This window comes from Anas acuta, chromosome 2, assembly GCF_963932015.1.
Source record: "Anas acuta chromosome 2, bAnaAcu1.1, whole genome shotgun sequence".
Classification (NCBI taxonomy): Eukaryota; Metazoa; Chordata; class Aves; order Anseriformes; family Anatidae; genus Anas; species Anas acuta.
In genome coordinates, this window is record NC_088980.1 from 139,110,137 (window position 1) to 139,128,937 (window position 18,801).

At 38.6% G+C, this 18,801-nt stretch overlaps 1 protein-coding gene across 12 annotated transcripts in view; it reads left to right on the top strand.

Moving 5' to 3' along the window:
* Positions 1-18,801, top strand: part of OXR1 (oxidation resistance 1) — a 267,820-nt gene that overhangs the window by 198,528 nt on the left and 50,491 nt on the right. For 8 of the 12 annotated variants that reach the window (XR_011093154.1, XM_068672484.1, XM_068672485.1 and 5 more), the window contains 4 exons: positions 4,914-4,996; positions 12,412-12,519; positions 13,635-13,754; positions 18,356-18,508. Coding sequence is in view for 11 of the 12 variants with exons in the window: in XM_068672484.1 (XP_068528585.1) it covers positions 4,914-4,996; positions 12,412-12,519; positions 13,635-13,754; positions 18,356-18,508 (464 nt within the window). In the remaining variant the exon portion in view is untranslated. The remainder of the gene's footprint in view (positions 1-4,913; positions 4,997-12,411; positions 12,520-13,634; positions 13,755-18,355; positions 18,509-18,801) is intronic. The other 4 variants (XM_068672491.1, XM_068672493.1, XM_068672492.1 and 1 more) reach the window with 2 other exon arrangements.

Here is an 18,801-nt window from a genome sequence, read left to right on the forward strand (position 1 = left end):
GAAGTCTAAAGGATGTGCTAGAAGCATGAAAACTGAAAATGGGAAGTTTGCAAGCCAGGGCAGATGGTTTAAGAAATGAGAAATGCCACCCTTGTCATACTGATTTGAAACGGTGCCACATGGAAAGTACTTTCAGTCAACCAAAATTCAATGGTGAGGGGCCTTACAGAGGCAATTAGTAGAAGCCACCTGTAAATGTTGGAATTCAACTTAAGTTGTCTTCAAATGTCATATGAGTGATGCTACTATTACATATTTTAAGACTCAAGTTACCTTATCTGAAGCTCTGTTCCTAAAAACCTCTTTCCTAATTTGTATAAATAAGTTAGAAAGCAGGACTCTTATTCTAGTTCTCTTGATGAGGTAGCAGTCCTTACGCTTGTGGTGGTCTTATTCAGGTGTGTAGCTAAGCTCCACCACAACCACTCTCTCACTCCCTGTTCTCAAAGGGAAAAGTGGAGAAAATATGATGGAAAGCACTCCAGGCTTGAGATAAGGACAAGGACATCACTCCCCAACTATTGTTATGGGCAAAAGAGACTCAGCATAGGGAGATTAGCAACACTTATTGCCAGTTACTAACAAGCTAGAGAAATTATAAGGAAAGAAAAGAATCTAAAAACACACCTTCCTGTCCACCCTCTTTTATCTCCTCACCACCTTGAGTGGTGCACAGGAATGGGGGCTGTGGTCCCTCCCTGCCCCTGCTCCCTGTGGGGTCCCTCCCATGGGATGCTGTCCTTCCTGAACTGAGCCTGTGGGGGCTGCCCACAGGCAGCAGCTATTCAAGCACCGCTCCCATACAGCTCCATCCCCCCAGGAGCAAACTGCTCCAGCATGGGTCACCCATGGGCGGCAGCTCCCAACCCCCTGCTCCTGCGTGGGCTCCTCTCCATGGGCTGCAGCTCCAGCCCAGGGCCTGCTCCTGTGGGGGCTCTCCATGGGCTGCAGCCTCCTCCAGGCCACATCCACCTGCTCTACAAGGGGTTCCTCCATGGGCTGCAGTGTGGAGATCTGCTCCATGTGGGACCCATGGGCTGCAGGGGGACAACCTGCTCCACCAGGGGCCTCTCAACAGGGGAACTGCTGCTGCATGGCTGGAGCACCTCCTGCTGCACTGACCTTGGGGTCTGCAGCGCTGCTTCTCACTCTTCTCTCTCCCAGCTGCTGTGGCACAAGTGTTGTTTTTTCTTAAATTTGCTGTCACAGAAGAGCAGGCATCACTCATTGGCCTGGCTGTAGGCAGTAGTGAGTCTCTTTTGGAGCTGACTGAAACTGGCCCTTATCTACTCTGGGGCAGCTGCTGAATTCTTCTCACAGAGGCTACCCCTGCAGCCCCCTGTTACCAAAACCTTGCCACATACCTGCGCTGCAATGCTTCACTAAACTCATCATCGGTTTCTGTATGCTTGCATCCAGCATTCAGACAAAATATTGTTTTGGTGTCATTTTGGATGCTGTCTTCTCTACCTATCTGTCTTCTAGTTGTAGTCTTTTAAGTCATACACAGTTCAAGTATTCTGTTGTTACTTACGGCTCTGATGCATGTACTACTTCTCTTCAGGGTATCAAGCTGTTGTAGAGACCCAGTCCTACTAACTGGTAGTTCAGAATTAAATCATCAACTTAGATGTTACACAGTGTTGTCTTGTTTGTCTGAAACAGCATGGCTACAGACCTGCGAACATTGCACCACAAAGCCACTTGTTAAACATGTTTAGGCTGATTCTTGAGGTCCTGTGTGACACAGCACAATCAGTGGTGTCGGTCTCATACCTGTGGTCTGAGAACACAAAGTGTTCACATAAGTAAAATGAGTGATTCCCACTGCTGCTGAGGTCTTCTCAGACCACTGCATCCTATGCTGACAGCTGTGTTGGCTTTCCCATGTCTCCTAGCACACTAGGAATACAAGGATGGCTGGAAGATGAGTTTACTTTCATTCAGCAAGATCGCTGGAGGCTTTATAGCGTACCACCAGGGAACTAGAACACATGTCCCTGCTACTCTGACCCATTTTCACAATTAAAATACTGCCCGGTTTTGTTTCTGATGCTCTTGGTGACGTGCACAAATTCTCAAAGATCAGACAGCTCAAGTGCTTGATGTGGGTAGAGGCTGGGAGTTTGATGGTGATGTCCATGTGCTTGTCTGGCTGGGTGGGGGGTGCACACGTAGCCCAGCGCTGCCTGCATCCATCACTTCTAGACCCAGGGGACTTGGGTCAAAGTAGAACGTGAAGCGTTTGCATCCTGTATCCACGTAATGAGGAGGAAATAATGCTATCAGAGGGAAAGGATCAAAGTGGGCACAGATGGATGGGAAGGGGTTGCTGCATTAGACATGGAAGGGGACATAAAAATTGTAGATCATGAGCTTTTGGGTGTCTAGTGGTGAGAGTTCTCCTGGGATCTGCTTTCCTTATATGTGCCTTCAATAGGCTCCTTCCCTCCCCCTGGTTGCCAGTATTTTCCTGAAATGTTGTGAATATAATGCACAGTAGATCCATCTGCTCTGGAAAGGAATTGCCTTTCTGCTTTATTTCTGGCAAAAGGAACAGAGCTCATTATCTGAGCAAGGCTGTATTCTTCTATTCCCTTGCCAGAAGAGGAGAGAATAACTTAACTTGACCTCCTGAGGGGCACCTGTCTGGAAATTCTTTAGACACTTGCATGCACAAGCTAGAAAGAAGAGAAAGGAAACCTAATTTTGGAGGGGAGGTATATACAAATGAAGTATGTATATAAGTTACAGTATGGGATTTCTGTATTTGTAGCTAATGATGGGGGCTGAGAGAATTTGCTTGTTCTAATAGAGGCCTGTTCCATGTATAGGTTAAGGCCTGTATGGGATCCTAAATGACTTCAGCCTGTCTTCCAGTGTATCCTTTGACTTGTGAAAGAGTATTTGAACCAGCCTTCTGTGGCAAGAAATGATTAGGCTGCTGGCAAAGTTTTGTAAGATTGGAAAATATAGCACAGATGTAAGTCTAATGGCCTTGCAGTCTTCAGCAGCTTGATAAGGAAGCACACATATTGCAAGGTTGGGTAGAAACTTTGGCAACAAAATATTTGATGTGGAAGAGGAAAATGTTGTATGCTGTCATTCTAGGTGCAACTTCCAGTGTGTTTTACTCATTACTGGTTGATTCAACTTCCCTTGGAAACATTTGTGACATCTTTAAAAGTTTTTAATATCATCAGTAATGAAGGCTTCTTTTAGGTATTTTTTTAATTTTTAAATCTACAATTAGTAAATTAGGGAAGAAATGTCTTTTAATGTCTTGGATGAAGACAGCAGGATGCAGAGCTACAGTTTTCAGACTCAGAATTTCTAGAGGATGTTTAAAAATCGGCTTAACATCTTGAATATTGTTTATAGCTATTAAAACTTAACATAATATAATCTATATATCAAACTTTATCTTGTGGGCATGGGAGCACTCTTGTACAGACTTGCTTTTTAATATATATATAAAAATGTAGAATCAGTCCAATGTATATTTCCTTGTAGGAAGAACACCCCAGGAAAGTACTTATGTTGTTGGCTAGAAATCACTTTTATTATTGCCTTCTACAGCTTGCCCAGTGTTGCAATGTAAGATAATTGCTGAGGTGTTAGATCTTGGATGTTTATTTTTTCCTCACTGCAGAACTTTCTATGTAACTTATGTTTTTTTTTTTTTCTTGTGTCTTGATAGTTTCAGCTACCTATGCAGAAATTTGTGGGGCTGGGAGATGAAATTCATACAAGCATTCTTCTAATCTTTTTTCCTGTGTTGCTGTCAGGATACTAATTAAAAGTAGTGTTATGTAGAAGCTGCTGTAAGTTTGTAGCAAGCTTACATATTACCTCAGCTTATGTAAACATAAAGCATGCTTTCTGCTCTCAATTTTTGCATGTGAAGCTGTTTTAAAAGAATATATTTTGTAAAGTTTGTCTTATGTCCAATTTGGTTTGAAATATTCAGCTGAATATATTCAGTTATGGTACCAGCAGTTTGTATCAAAACAACAGTAACTAATGCCAGTGTGGTGTGGAAACATAACATCTCGTGTAAATATTTTGGGTTTCTTAATAGCAGATATTTAACTGTTGAAGGTGGAGACCTTGTGACAAAGTTGTAAGTTAAGGGATTTGTCTCAAGACTTGTTCATAGATGGATATATTAAAAATTATTTTTAAAGACATAGTATTGAATGCTTCTTATTGAATCATGTGATTACACTCTTACACTGTCTTTGTCATAAATATATCAAGCAGATTATTCAAAAAATAAAAGGTACTTAGGTACAAATTGTTGATTAGCTTACAAAATGGAGGTTGTCAAAATAAGATGTGTCAATAGAAAGAACAGCTCTTAACATGTGTTATATAGAATCCTGCTATTTATGCGTAGGGTGTACATACTTCACGTTTGCCACAAACAGGATAATTCTGAAGTTAAGTATGAATTCCCTTTGTTTTACATAGAAACTTTAAATACTCTGTACTTACCAAACACCATTTAGCTTAAAAAAGCTGATTAGTTCATACACACAGGGAATGCTAGATCATCTCCCCTCTCGACAAAAGCAGACTTGGGTGCAATAGAAAACCAATTAAAAACAGCAGTTCCAGAAATGTTGCTTGCCTAGGTCACCTATTTAGCCTTCCTTCATTAATAGCTTCCTGGTTACTAGCAAGTACTTATGCAGTTAATTGATTCTCAGTTATCAGTGGTTTATATTGGTCAGATTCTTAAAGCATTGCAGGGGAATGAAGTCGTTATTCTAGCAGCTGGCTGGCTGTTCGAGAGCAAGCTGTGTAACTGGTGAATTAGATGTCTGCCCACGGGGCTGTAGTCAGCAGCCTGTGACAGTACTGAGAGAGGAAAATGAATTTAACACGCACGTTGCCTCAATTTTTTTCAGACACTGGCCAGAAGAAGACCCCAGACAAGAAAGATGGGCGACGAATGTCTTTTCAAAAGCCTAAAGGGACTATTGAATATTCTGTAAGTTGCTGTTTGATTATTAGAATGTCATTGCAAAGCAAGCGCAGACTTACTTTCAGTACTAAATATAAGCAAAACAGTGATGTGCGTTACTTTTAATCTTATAATTTGGTATATCTGACTTATTTTAACAGAAATTAAATCAGCAATTAGACAGCTAGTAGTACTTGACTAATGCTTTTATAATACTTCTTTAAGTTGCCTGCTTTCTTCAAAAATAAAACAAGACAAAACTAAAAATAATACTACTATCAAGCTAATCAATGTGGTGAATGATTCAGTTTTATGTAACTAGTTAGAAGCAGTAAATAGCATTAATTATAAAATCATGTGCAAGCTGCCTGCTTTCAGCATTGCTAATAAACTGTTGACACTAGGAGAAAAAAACAGAATGCAGGGATGGGGGAGGGTTGGCTGTATCTTGATACTGACCTTCCAGCCGCCTTCTAATAATTTTCATAGATCTATACCTTCTACAGTATGGATCTGTTCTTCCAGCAGTATCTGAAAATGGAGCCTTTCTCTGCCTGTTCTGTTCTTGAAATGACCCTCAAACTGTGCTGCAGTCAGCTTTTCACATTTATGGTTACTAAGGGAAACTGAAGTGAGAAGTATCTGTCTTGTGCTATATAGTGGAAATATAATTAAGCCTTTAGATAATGCTTATAAGGTTAACATTAAAACAGAGGAAGCCTATCGCAGTTATTTTTGAATGCTTTTGAAGCTGGACAGGATAAAATAAAAATAAGAACTTCTATAAATGTCTGTACTTGATCTCTTGGTGTTCTTATTTCAAGAATTAGAGATGGGGAAGACTTAACTCTTAATGTTACATTAAGCTAAATGGCTTAACTGCTAAGAAGGCTGTGATACTAATCTGGGGAGAGGCACAGGATATGTGTAGTGAAGCAAGATGAATTTCATTAGCTTGCCTCTTACTGAGAACTGAATTCTAGCCTATAATAAAGGCTTTCTTGAAGCTGAAATTCAGAACAAATTTATGCTGTTTGAATTCCAGCCGCTGAAAAATTGTAAAGTAAATGTTGATTTGGTTTGTTCAGCTCTCTGGGGGATTAAGGATGTGTTCCTCTCCTGAAATAATGAAGAAGTGTACATGGTCCAGATCATGAGAAGAACCTGCTACCAATAAATGAATTCCATGCAAATCTATAGTAGAGCAGAGTCTTAAGACAGGGTCTTTAGCTGGAGTTCTCACCACTGAACTGTTACACTTCTGAAGTGATCATTTCCCAGTTACTTAGTGCTAAATCCAGTCTCTAGATTTTCTTTACTCTTTGGTTTGTTTTAGTTAGAAACCAGTTGGACTGTATGCTGAGAAAAAAAACTGCAGTGGCATATGAAGTCTGCTTCTTAAGGTAAAATTAGGAGGAAATTCTGATCCTTTCTTAGCTCAAGGGTTGTGGGTGGCAAGTGCTTTTATGGAGACCATCAAACAGATGCAAGTTTGTTAGGCTTAAATTCCAAGTATTCACGTAGGTTTAATTGCTGTAATGATTTGATGAATGTGCTTATTTTGAGAGTAGAGTAGTGGTCAGTGTGTGCTAATACCTTTCAAGAGTAATTGTGGATTCTGCTTTCAATTCTGGGGTAGCTGTGAATGGTCAAGGTTGTCTTTTCTGAGGCAGCTATTTTATTACCATCATAAGCATTTACATCCTGTTTAGACTCCTACATGCATAGGAATTTTTGTGCTTTTATTTATTTATTTATTTTCTCGTGATGCTTCATTTCAAGGCTAGGGTTATGTTCTCATCTGACTCCTCTTTACTTGCTGCTGTCATAGTCTTTTTCCCAATCTGGGGGGATTTGGAAAATGTACATCATAATGTGTTACTTCATCTGTTGTATGTTCTGACTAACTTTAAAATGATGTTTGGAGTTGTTCTTACCTTATTTATAAGTTCCACTTTCCTGATGTTACATCTTACAGCAATTAGGCCTATTAAAAATTAGTTGATCTGATACTGCCAAAAGTTTGGGTACAACACCAGTCAAAGTTGTTGTGTCCTCTTCTCTCCTTTGTCCTCACCCCTCTTCCTGGTCTTCTTGTCTCTACTTTTGTTAGTTCTTTCATAATATTCTTAAGCTATTGTTTTGCTTTCTGGTTCTCAGACAACTAGCCCTGAAATACTGCATAAAACAAATTTTTGCACTCTGATTCATATATATTAAATGTGTAACGTTAATGGAAGAACAAACAAACTTCAGTTGTAGAAATGCAATGACAGTTAAGTTCATTTAAAATCAGATAATCTACTGATATTTGAATAAGGCTTTTAAGTAAATTAGCCAACAGTTTTTGCCAAACTGTTAAATTGAAAGACGCTAGAACCTTAGTCAGGGGTGACTGAAGCCATTTGTCTACTGGTGCATGTGTGGCAAACATGAATACAAGTGGTGCTCTGTAATTGGAGGTACCTCTGCTCAAATGGGGCAGGATGATTTGGAGAGTGTTTGAATTGGGCTGTTACTGGAGAAGTGAAATGGACTACTCGGATCTTCAGTGTCTCTTGCTGTATCTAGTCATATCTGTAAACTGTTTTTTTTTTTTGTTTGTTTGTTTGCAAATTTAGAATTTCAAGCTTATTTTTGTACCTATGTAAGTGACTGCATAAGGCAGAAGAAACTGCAGAAAAAGGCCTTTTGTTGTATAACTCATAGAGAGTTGATGATTAGAAGCTCTTGCTACTGGCTGTAGGAGAGCTACTTACACTTTAAAAAAGACCTTTAATACCAAAAGTTATTGTACGAAACAGTGTTTGTGTGTGTTCAGCCTCATGCATCCCAAATAAATGATTCTTGGGTTTGGATTTTCATTAATCAATACCTTTCAGTCTTTATACCTGAATCTATATATTGAAGGAACAACTCCAATTCATATGCAGTGAACCACTTCAAGGCACCAGCTAGCCTGCTCAATTCCCTTTCAGACTGTTTGTAGGGGAAAAATGTTTTCATGTGTCAGTAGTTGTTGGTTTTTATCAGGGTTTTATTTGTATTTGAACAAATCTTGCTGTTCAGTGAAAATCATGAAACAACGTAACCATTGTTCATCTTCCCTCTCTTCCTTTAGAAGGAGAAACTTTCCCATGAAGATGAAGCATAGGACTTTAAGTATGCTTATGGAAATATTTTAATATTAATATTCGCAATAGTGTTTGAATAGCTAGGCACAATGTACAGAAAGCTTTTTTATATATTTTATTTTTCTCCTGGGAAAGGAGGAATTTGTTTTTTTCCCCTTTCTTCCAGTATTGATTTAAGAGGGAGGGTGAAAAAGGATTAAAAAAACTTAAGGGTGGCTGTGGCATGCCATGGAGAGTTTCTCCTTTGCCTATAAGTTATTCTGGTGGTTTTACCCTGCTGGGCAGCTGAGCTTCTCCACAGCCGCTCTCTCACTCCCCCTCCTTAAAAGAAGAGGTGGGAGGAGAAAGTATGCTGGAAAGAAAAATGCTCATGGGTTGAGATAAGGATAATTTAATTAAAGGGAAGAGAAAGAGGGGAGGAACCACATAGAAGCGGAGGCTGTGTTGGAAGCAAGGAGGAAAAAACAATTGCTCCCTACTTCCCATCAACGACTCATGTTTGGTCACGTCCTGGGAAGCAGGGCCTCAGTACGTGTAGTGGTTGTTTGGGAGGACAGACGTCTTCACGAGAGCCCCCCTCCTCCTTCCCCTTTTCCACTTTTTATTGCTGAGTGCGACATCGTATGCTAGGGAATATCCCTTTGGTTTAGGCCAGCTGCCCTGGTGATGTTCCTTCCTCACCTCTTGCCCACCCCCAGCCTCCTGGCTCTGGGGGGCTTGGAGGGAGTCCTGGTGCAGTGCCGGCACTGCTCAGCAGCAGACACAACACTGGTGTGATACCAATGCTGTTCTAGCTCCAAGTGCAGAGCACAGCACTGTATGGGATGCTGCAGGGAAAGTTAACTCCATCCCAGCCAGACCCAGCACAGTTTTTAAACTACTCTTCTCCACAGTTATTCTTTAAGCTCTTAGATGTTTGGTTTTTTGTTTTTTTTTTTTTTTTTATGGCAGAAAGCCCAAGAATTGGAGAACTAGACGGAAGTTCAGGCACCAGCACTGATAAACTTAATGTAGCGTTTAGATTCACCTGTGCAAACCTTAAAACCAGATAAGAAAAGGAAGCTTGGTTATGTTTGCCTTTCTCATGATCGTGATTTGAAGATAAACACCTTCACTTGCTCAGTGATCTCACCAGCCGGTCTGACCTCTGAAAGCTGAGAAGAATGAATGCACTCTTAGCAGGCTTAAGAGTTGTTTTGAAACTGAATACTTTTGACTTATTAATGTTAGTGTAAAATTTCAAATATTTTCATTACGTGATACCCATGGAATATCTACTTAACAACTGAGTCTTCCTCCAACACTGACGTGAAAGCAAACTTCTGAATTAGGCAAAGTTTTGAATCTCATTTAGCAGTTTCAGCAAACCTGTAAAATATAGAACTGATGGAAACACTGCTATACTTTGTGATTTGGCTGTCCGTTTTGTTGTAGTCTATGGAATAAGTAGTAAATATCTGGTCTGGTTAGGTTTTTCTTTTGTTTTCTGCCTTAGTACCAATTAAAAGTGGCATATGAGAATATTGTGACTTATCCATAACTATGTGATCATCTGGTACTGAATTGCTGTGGTACAGTGGTCCTTTCAGGCATCAAATATACCAGTAGAGAGGTGTTTGCTGCTCTGTGTACCATTAATGGCTTCCTCTACAAAGAATTGTCCTAACACAGAAGTTATTCCAAAATAGTTTACTGCCATTTCTTTGGCAATAACTACCCATTTTAGTGAATTTAGGCTGACATGCACATTTACAAAAAATAATGTCAGTATTATTCTAGTATTCCAGTAGTATTTGACTCCCACTTGTGAGTGTTAAATATATTAGTATCCCAAACTGACCTCTGTTTTCACTTGAAGCATGATAGTCTGCAAAGTACATGATGTTTCTAGCACTTGTTACAGGACAACTTGCTTCCCTATTTAAGGGATATAGTTTGTTCCTTTTTATCTGTCAGTTATGCTTGTTAATTCCTGTACTGTCAACATGTGTTTGCTAACATGATGTAACTTTAAAAAGTTAAGAACTTGAAAAATACCCTTTATTTTGGGATTAGTGTTCTGTTCAGTTTTAAGCTCTGGAACATTCAAGGGGGAAATGCGTTTTGAGGAACAATTATTTAACAGTTTACATGCTACTTTTGCTTTGCAGCAGATAGGATATGTATTTACCAGCTATTCTCACAACGTTAATAAAATGTATGTGTTAGTATTGGGGGATTAAATATTTAACACTAAATTATGTACGCTTGCATTCTGGCAGAATGTTTACAGCTTCTGTGAAGAATGAATGTGTCCTGTGATACTTTACTGGTTACTATTAAACATTATGTTATGCTATGTAGAATATGTTAATTTAACTGAAACAGTCCAAACTAGACTATGGTTGGAAGCAGGCTAACCTAATGTATACTTTGCTACTTAAATACTTGTTCAGCCTGGAGAAGAGAAGGCTCTGGGGAGACCTTATGGTGGACTTCCAGTACCTAAAGGGGGCTACAGGGAAGCTGGCGAGGGAATCTTTGTCAGGGAGTGTAGTGATAGGACAAGGAGGGATAGCTTTAAACTAAAATAAGGGAGGTTTAGGGTATATGCTAGGAGGAAATTCAGTGCCTCACCACCCTCTGAGTGAAGAAAGAGGTTGCCCAGAGAAGCTGTGGATGCCCCATCCCTGGAGGTGCTCAAGGCCAGGCTGGATGGGGCTTTGGGCAACCTGGTCTGGTGGGAGGTGTCCCTGCCCATGGCAAGGGGGTGGAACTGGGTGGGCTTTAAGGTCCCCTCCAACCCAAACCATTCTCTGATTCTATGATACACTTCAGTATGGTTACTGAAATAGAGTGCTTTGGTCTTTCAGTTCCAAACACGTTTTCTGTGTGGTTGTGTATAGGGTGGAGCTACTGTCAAACCAAAAGCTATTATAATGTGTATTCTCTGTGACCTTTCCTTCATACTCCTCCCCAGTTTTTCTGCCCCAGCTCATTCATTCAAGCAGAAGTGAAGAATATTTACCTTTTAGATCTAGCACCAGTTGATGGGACATGCAAGACATGCTGCTCTTCATGTCTTTAAGGAAGAGTGTGAAGAGCAGGAGATGGATATGCAGTCAGATGACGTGCTTTTTCAAAACAGTTGTGTATAGAACATAGTAGAAATAAAGAGGTAGTTTTGTCTTCCCCACCTTTACCTTCTTCCCCTTCTTCCCCTTTGATAATGTTTTTTTGTTGTGTTTTTTTTTTTTTTTTTTAAGAGAACTTAGAGGAGAAAGCATTCTTTTCTATAGCTGTCAAGATAATTTAAACTTCAGTGAATAGACTGAAAATGGAAAGAAAGCTTAGCCTGTGAATAATTAATCCATATAAACAGTGAGTATTAGAGGTATATATCATGCAGATGTAAGCTGAGGGACAAATGAGAAGGCATTAAGACTCCGTTAGTGGAGTTTTCCTAGTTGTACTCTGTGTTTAGATCCACAAATTTGTCTTTGCATAAATTGCTTGATCTTTTCTTAAATGATAGGAGATTAGTTCCCTGATACAGTGGTTATGAAATCCAGTGTCATTGAGACTTTTTACTTATATGCTTTCTTGTCATATGATTATCACTGTTCTTAAACGCTTCCTATAAATTCTTTAATTCATGGATAGATTTCAAAATCAACTTCTCCCCTCACTTTCTTCTAATTAGTTCATATTGAATATGTTTTGGGAGATGGGGAGGAAGTGTAGGAGTGAGAAGAAGAGCTTGCAAAAATCCTTACTCAGAAATCACCTACTCCATAAAGTGTATATTCCATCTGTTGTCATACTAGTTGACCTGTTTTGCTTTATTTTTGATCTAAGTGATGATTTTTAACTTGAAAACCGGATTAACAGAAGTTTGTTCCAATAGGAGAATAGTGTTAACATTTATGGAGATTTGTTTTAACTTTTCTGTAAGTGAGGAATGGAGAAGTGAAGCTGAAGAGGGAGGCTGTGAGGTTCTGTGAAATGAGTTGATCGTGTATATGACCAATGGTACCCAGCAATGAATTTATAAACTAGTTCTGGTGCAATGTCTGAGCTGCAGCCCAATGTGTGTGACCAACTCTTTTGACCACCTGGAAACTGGGTGGGAAGACAGGTGTCCTTATACAAGTTTGCAGTAGACGAATATTAATGAGATAGTTATTTTTGGGGGGCAAAGATGTAAAGACTTTGTTTATGAAAATCTCTGTAAACCTACATATGATTAAAATTTATAAACCACTATTTGAACTAACTGCTTACAGGTTTGTTTTTGTTTTTCTTTTTTTTTCCCCCCAATTGATACAGGTGGAATCAAGAGATACTTTAAACAGTATTGCCTTGAAATTTGATACAACACCCAATGAACTGGTTCAGTTAAATAAGCTTTTCGCCAGAGCAGTCGTTCCTGGACAGGTACTATTATATTATGTATAATACTTACTCAGCAAATACTTTTTTCCCCGTATTTCTCATCTTTACCAGAGACAGTGTTAAATTACTTCTCTTTCTGGTTTTCATCTTGGCTTTGTAAAAGGCTTCTTCATTTGGTGGTTTGGATTAGATTAAGTTACCTTCCAACCCAAACCATACTGTGATTTTTCTCTAGTTTGTGAGTTCCATCTGATTATTAATAGCTTCCAAAAAAAGGACCAACTATTGGAACTACCTCTCTTCTAACTATATTGAGGGACTTTAAAAAAACAAACAAACAAAAAAAACCACAACTAAATATGCGTAATGATACAATGATACTTGGGTAGAAGCTAAATTGCTACTTTGCAAATATAGTAGGCTGTTTACAATCTCTTGCTCAGAGGTTGAATTCAGAGTACAGCTTGCAAAGAGCATTTCTGACTGCATGATACTGCCTGCAAGTCACTTAATAAATTGAGCAATGTTTCCATGCCACCCTAAGAACTTTCTGTCTTTTTACTGGGGGTACATGAACTATTGTTATTTCTTTATTTATTTTTTTCTAGGTTACTGTTGCTTATACATTTTTATTTATTTATATTTACTTTTCCCCTAGCCTTTCCTTCTCCCTTCTTTCAAAGACAGGCCTGGAAAGAAGTGGTAGGTTAGCTGATGACACCATTTGGTATCAGCCCTGTATTTGAAAGAATCCTAGAACATGTCCATAAACTTCTTCAGAAGTCTGTCTCTTGATTGCTCAGATTTAGAATGATAGCAAGAGAAGTCAGGCAGGCTTTCCTTAAATACTTTATTGGGCATTTCTGACATGCTATATATTTCTAAAGCTTTCTATCTGAATATTTTCTCAGCTATAACTAAATATCACTCATATTCTAAGATAATAGTATTTTAAAATTTTTAAACCTAAAATTGAGACTTATTTTGTGTTGCTTTGTTTATTCCCTGAATTTATAATTTCTCTTAAAATTAGCTGGAGCAAAAATAGCTCTGTTTAGCTTGTTTTGAGAAAGCATGACAAATAGATTTCTCATTATTTCAGGTATAAGTTAAACTTTGAAAGCATAACTTCTAACTGCATTATATCTTCTTTATAGATTTTGTATGTTCCTGACCCAGACTACATTTCTAGTGTGGACAGCTCCCCCTCTCTAAGTCCTATAAGTCCCCTATCACCTACATCTTCAGAAGCAGAGTTTGACAAGGCTACAATAAATGTAGGTATACCTGATGTCCTTGAAAATAATTTTCCCTTATGAGATAAATGTTACAAATGTTATGCTTTCTTCTTAAAGTATTCGCTCGTTTTGGGAGAAAGTACTTTACAGTACCTGGAGTTGAAAGCAGAATAATACCTTTTATAAATAAAAAAAAATATTAAATAAATAGAAGAAATTATCAACGCTGCACTGTAATCAAGCTTGAGTGTAGATTTTGGCAATGAAATAGCTTTATAAAAGTAAGTCTTTCCAGGAATGCTGTTTTGCTTTTGAGAAAATTTCATGGGGAGAAATCAAATCAGAAAGTTGCTGTATTAGACCCTCAGCTTCTCCGCAATATACAGAATTCTTACCCTATTCAGATATTTCCTAACATGTCGCTACTGTTCTTTTCCTGTTATCTTTTATCTCAAATAACAAAACTTCCTGATACTGTGCAGTCATGCTGTCAAATGACTACTCCAGGATTCTGTGTGCTAAAAGCTTAGGTAGGCTTGAGACTTAAAGCATTTATTTACTTCCTTGCATGGCTTGATCCAGTGAAATTTAAATAGAGGTTACAGCTTCATTACTGAAGAGGTTCCTAAACTGCATCAGGCTACAGTGCTGCTTGTACTGAAAATTATATCTGTTTTTTCTGTTATTCCTTTGCCCAACTTCCTATGGCTATTGTCTTGGGATGTTTGCTGTCTGTTGTAGTAAATAAATCTACATTTACATTTTATGGCAAAGTGGTGTCGTATTCTTGCAGACTAATCTAGTGTATTTACTTTACTTTCTTCTTTATCGATCTTAGAATCACTGTAAATGCTAGGATAGATCTACCCATACAGAGTAAATGTTGATTTCTCCCTTGGGTAACTTTTCATTAATTTTACTAATAGAAGTCGGTGCTCTTCCTGTAATAAGGTGTTTTTCCTGATACAACATGTTTTTAATCTTGTGAATCATTTTTGTATATGCTTGTTTGCATGTAGTAGATAGGTGGGCTAAATAGTATATGCTACTGTATGTTCACTAAGTGCAAGTAATCAGTTGAAAAAAAAACACAAAAGCTTGAAGTCGAAGAAACAGAATGGATTAAAAAAAAAAAGTTAAAATCCTCTTATATGAAGGGTTATTTTGCTTAGTGTAGGCAACTCAACATTGGCAACATCTTGTGAGTTAAACTGTACTTGACATACTGCATTGTTGCAGAACAGTTTTGTACATTTCATTATGTGTCATGGATCACCACAAACAGTTCTTAGTTTGACTTTTCTTGAAGTGTTTATGTGACAATATATAATTGTTCACAGAAGCTTTCGTCTCTCAGCTTTTTTGAGGCATGTGTAAGGAGGGGAAGGGATGTTCTTGGATGACTTCTGTGAAATAAAAACGAAGAACAACAGAAGTCACTTGTGTTTGTCAGCGTGGACTGTGTATGTGTGGCTTTTTTTGTGGTTGGTTTTTATTTAACTAGCAAGTAGTACATGACTTCTCTGTGAAGATAAGGCTGGCAGGTTTTGTTCTCTGATAACACCTGTTTTCCATGCTTTTTTTCCTTTCTGCCATTCCTTTGGTAATAGTGCTGTCATTCATGCATTCTCTAATGCTCTGTATTGATGTCTGTCTTCTTCAGCTCCACAGTTTTGAATCAGCAGTTGCAGGTGAAATTTTAGCACATCTAAAGTTAAAGAGGATGTGTTATTCTGCCTTTATAATGTAAAGGGATCATCTCTCTGTGGTATCATCATTGAAATGGATCACTTCTTGCATGAAATTGAATGAGGCTACCATATTTTGCCTAAGCAAAGGTTAGGAGTTGGTTAGACAATGACTGTACTGTGTTTGTGCTTTCGCTTCTGTTTAAGATTAGTTTAACACTACCGTGACTAAATACAAGTCAGCATGTGGCCAGTAGAAGGCCTTTATAATCCTGTTTTCTTACCTTGCTATTCTTAAGCTAATGTTTTGGTGTGTATTTCAGTAAGCTTGTTAGTGTCAGGCTTTTTATATAAAAACTTGGCTTAGATTTTTAAGCCTTTCTTACGCTACTGTTTTTTGTTTTTTTTTTTTTTTTTTCTTCAAGTGTTTTTTCATCTAGCAGTCTTATGCACAAATTTAGGAAGATCAGTAAATTTTACTACCTGTAAAACTTAAAAATACATTTCAAAAATATGTAGTGACAAGGTTGTTACTAAATTTGAAATTCTGCCACCAGTATTAGTCCTGCTGAATGCAAAACAGCTGGCTTATAAATGGTGGACTTAGATATCAACTAGGAACTGTTACAACCACATATAAAATTACATGCAGTCACAAAAGTGACCACATAATTTTAGGAGAAAGTCAGAGATGGAAGGAGAACTCATCCTGAGGAAGCTTGCCTTTTAATTGTATCTCTTACCTCTTTCTGCAAAACCCAGTTCAATATTCAGAACTGGACTTTGGTTCTCTAACCTTTGTGTGCATCTTTCAATTTTATTTAAAGTAGTGGCAAAGACATGATGAACTGAACACAGTTGTAAGTACTGTCTTTAAGTAAGACTAAAAGCAGTTGGCTGCAACTTGTGCTAGTGAATAGAACTGAACAGAACAGCAGAAACCCAAAGGGAACATAGAAGTTCACATTTTTATAAGTTGTAGTAGTTTATTGATAGCAATCGTGCATGAAATGGAACTCCCTAAATGTTGATTAAATTCCAAAATGGATCATCTGAGACTATAAAATAGGCTTTGGAGCACTCTTTTCTATATGTGTAATTTTTATTTGTAAACTTTTTTTCCCCTCTGTCCTGTTCCTCGTAAGGTTCTGTGTTCGTATAGTAATTACTTTGTTGGATATATAGTGAGACAGCAAGATAGAAACTAATATCTGCCTGGGAAGGTGATGAAGGAATTCTTCTGGAAGCTATATCAAGGCAGACGAAAGATGAAGATGTTAGGGAACAGCCAGAGTGTTGGTATCATGCCTGACCAAACTGACAGCTTTCTATCAGATTATGACATGAGTGGCTCAGCAGATGAGAGAAGAAACATGGATATTATTTACCTTGACTAAAGCTAGACACTTGACACTCTCCCAGAGCAGCTTTGTTACAAAGATAGGGAAATATGAATTAAATGGATGGGCTACAAGAGAAGGTGGAAAAGTTGGTAGGATCTTTGGGCTCAAAGTGATTCAGTGTCTCTGCGTACAGTTGGCTATTTTCTCCTGCTTTCAGGAGAGTGGGCTGTTGCAAATATTTGGGGCTTCCCATGAAGGCTAATATTGGTTAATCTGCTTTGCAGTGCCCAAAGTGTTGGGACAGAATGCACCCTCAGCAAGCTTAGGAAGGACCAAACTCTAGGGAAAGTCCTCAATACACTGGAGGGAAGGGCAAGGGCTGCTAATGAGGGACATCAGGTGGTTTCTGTTGCTTCATCTCTCCATCTGCTTGAAGTTGAGTAGCAACAAAGACCCAGCTGGACCAGAACAGCCACATGTGGCAGTACAGGCTGGGGGCTGGCTGACTGGACAGCTGCTTTGCAGGAAAGAGTAAGGGCCAAGGAGAGGTGGGATCTGGTGTCTTGGTAGGCAGAGTGTTTAACAGTGGCCGCTTGTGAAGATGCGGGCTAATCATGTTCCAGGTGGCAAATGAAAGAGCAATGCCAAAAGGTTAAGAAAGATGATTACTCCCCTGTTAGGGGAGCTTGTGGACCTGCATGTGCTGTGCTGTGCCTACTTCTGTCTCCTTCAGCCCAAGACAGGTGAGCATACTGCACAAAGCCCACTGGGGGGATAATTAGGGAATGGAAACATGATGCACAAGGACTGTCTGAGAGAGCCAGTTTGCATAGCCTCGAGGAAAATATGCTAATGGAGAACGTGATTTCTGTGTGCTACCACAGATAGAGAGGTTGGAGGGAGGAAAACAAACATTGGGAACTTCAGAGATTCATAGTGAAAGGTTAGGCAGCAACAGGTGCATGTTGCTGTGTAAGAGTTCCTGGTTAAATAATACAAAAATGTTTTTCATGATAAGGGTGGCTAATATTGGAATGGGTTTCTTGGAGAGGCAGGCTATGGAATCTCTTGCCTCTAAGACTTAAACTCAACTGAAAATGCCATGAGCAACCTGATCAGTTGTAGGCTTAAGCCTGCTTTCAACACAGGATTTGATTATCTGACCTTCAGAGGGCCCTTCCAATATACTGTGTAATATTATGGAAGGATAACAGAAGACTTAATGAGGCTTTTATTTGTTGAAGTTGGAAAATAATCCTTTCCATTAACTGCCAGTTTCTCAAGTTTTGGATGTGAAAGCATATCAGATGATCTCCATATGTGAGTTCTGATGGTTATTTTGTTGTTTATTCCCAGGTTGATTTTAAATGTGCCTTCCTACTTGTGTTTCTTACCATGTGCTAGTTAAGCTGTGCCTTATTAGTGTTATATATATGCTCAGATCAAAGTTGTTCTTTAAACTGCAGTGGATTTGGAATCCTATTTTTACCTTTTCTTTCATTTCTACAGCAAAAAATTATACAATGGAAGATCTCAATATTTAAAAAGGCAAGCTGATAAGTTGTGTTTTTTGTTTTTTGTTTTTTTTTTTTTAAATATTCCCTTCTAGGATCCAGATGGAGTGCAACGGAAGGAGTCAGCTGCTTCACCAGCACATGCATGTGTTCGTCCTACAAGAGTGGTATCATCCACCTCCGAAGAGGAAGAAGCATTTACGGAGAAGTTTCTAAAAATTAACTGCAAGTACATCACCAATGGCAAGGTACTTAATGTTTGCATTTTTCATCTACTGTATGGAATGTAAAAAAAAAAAAAAAAAAAAAAAACAACAACAAAAAAAAAAAAACACACAAAATACATATAAATCATAAACATGGACTTGAAACCTTTTGCCAGTACATACATACCTACTGGCAAAAGCATTGTGTTAGAAGTTAGTAACAAGCACTGGAAAAACTCGGTTTTGTTCTAAACTTTGTAGTTAGCTTGCTTCACATTTTTCACTCCTCCCCTAAGTGATTTTTTAGATTGATCCTAAACAAGGTTCTATTTCCA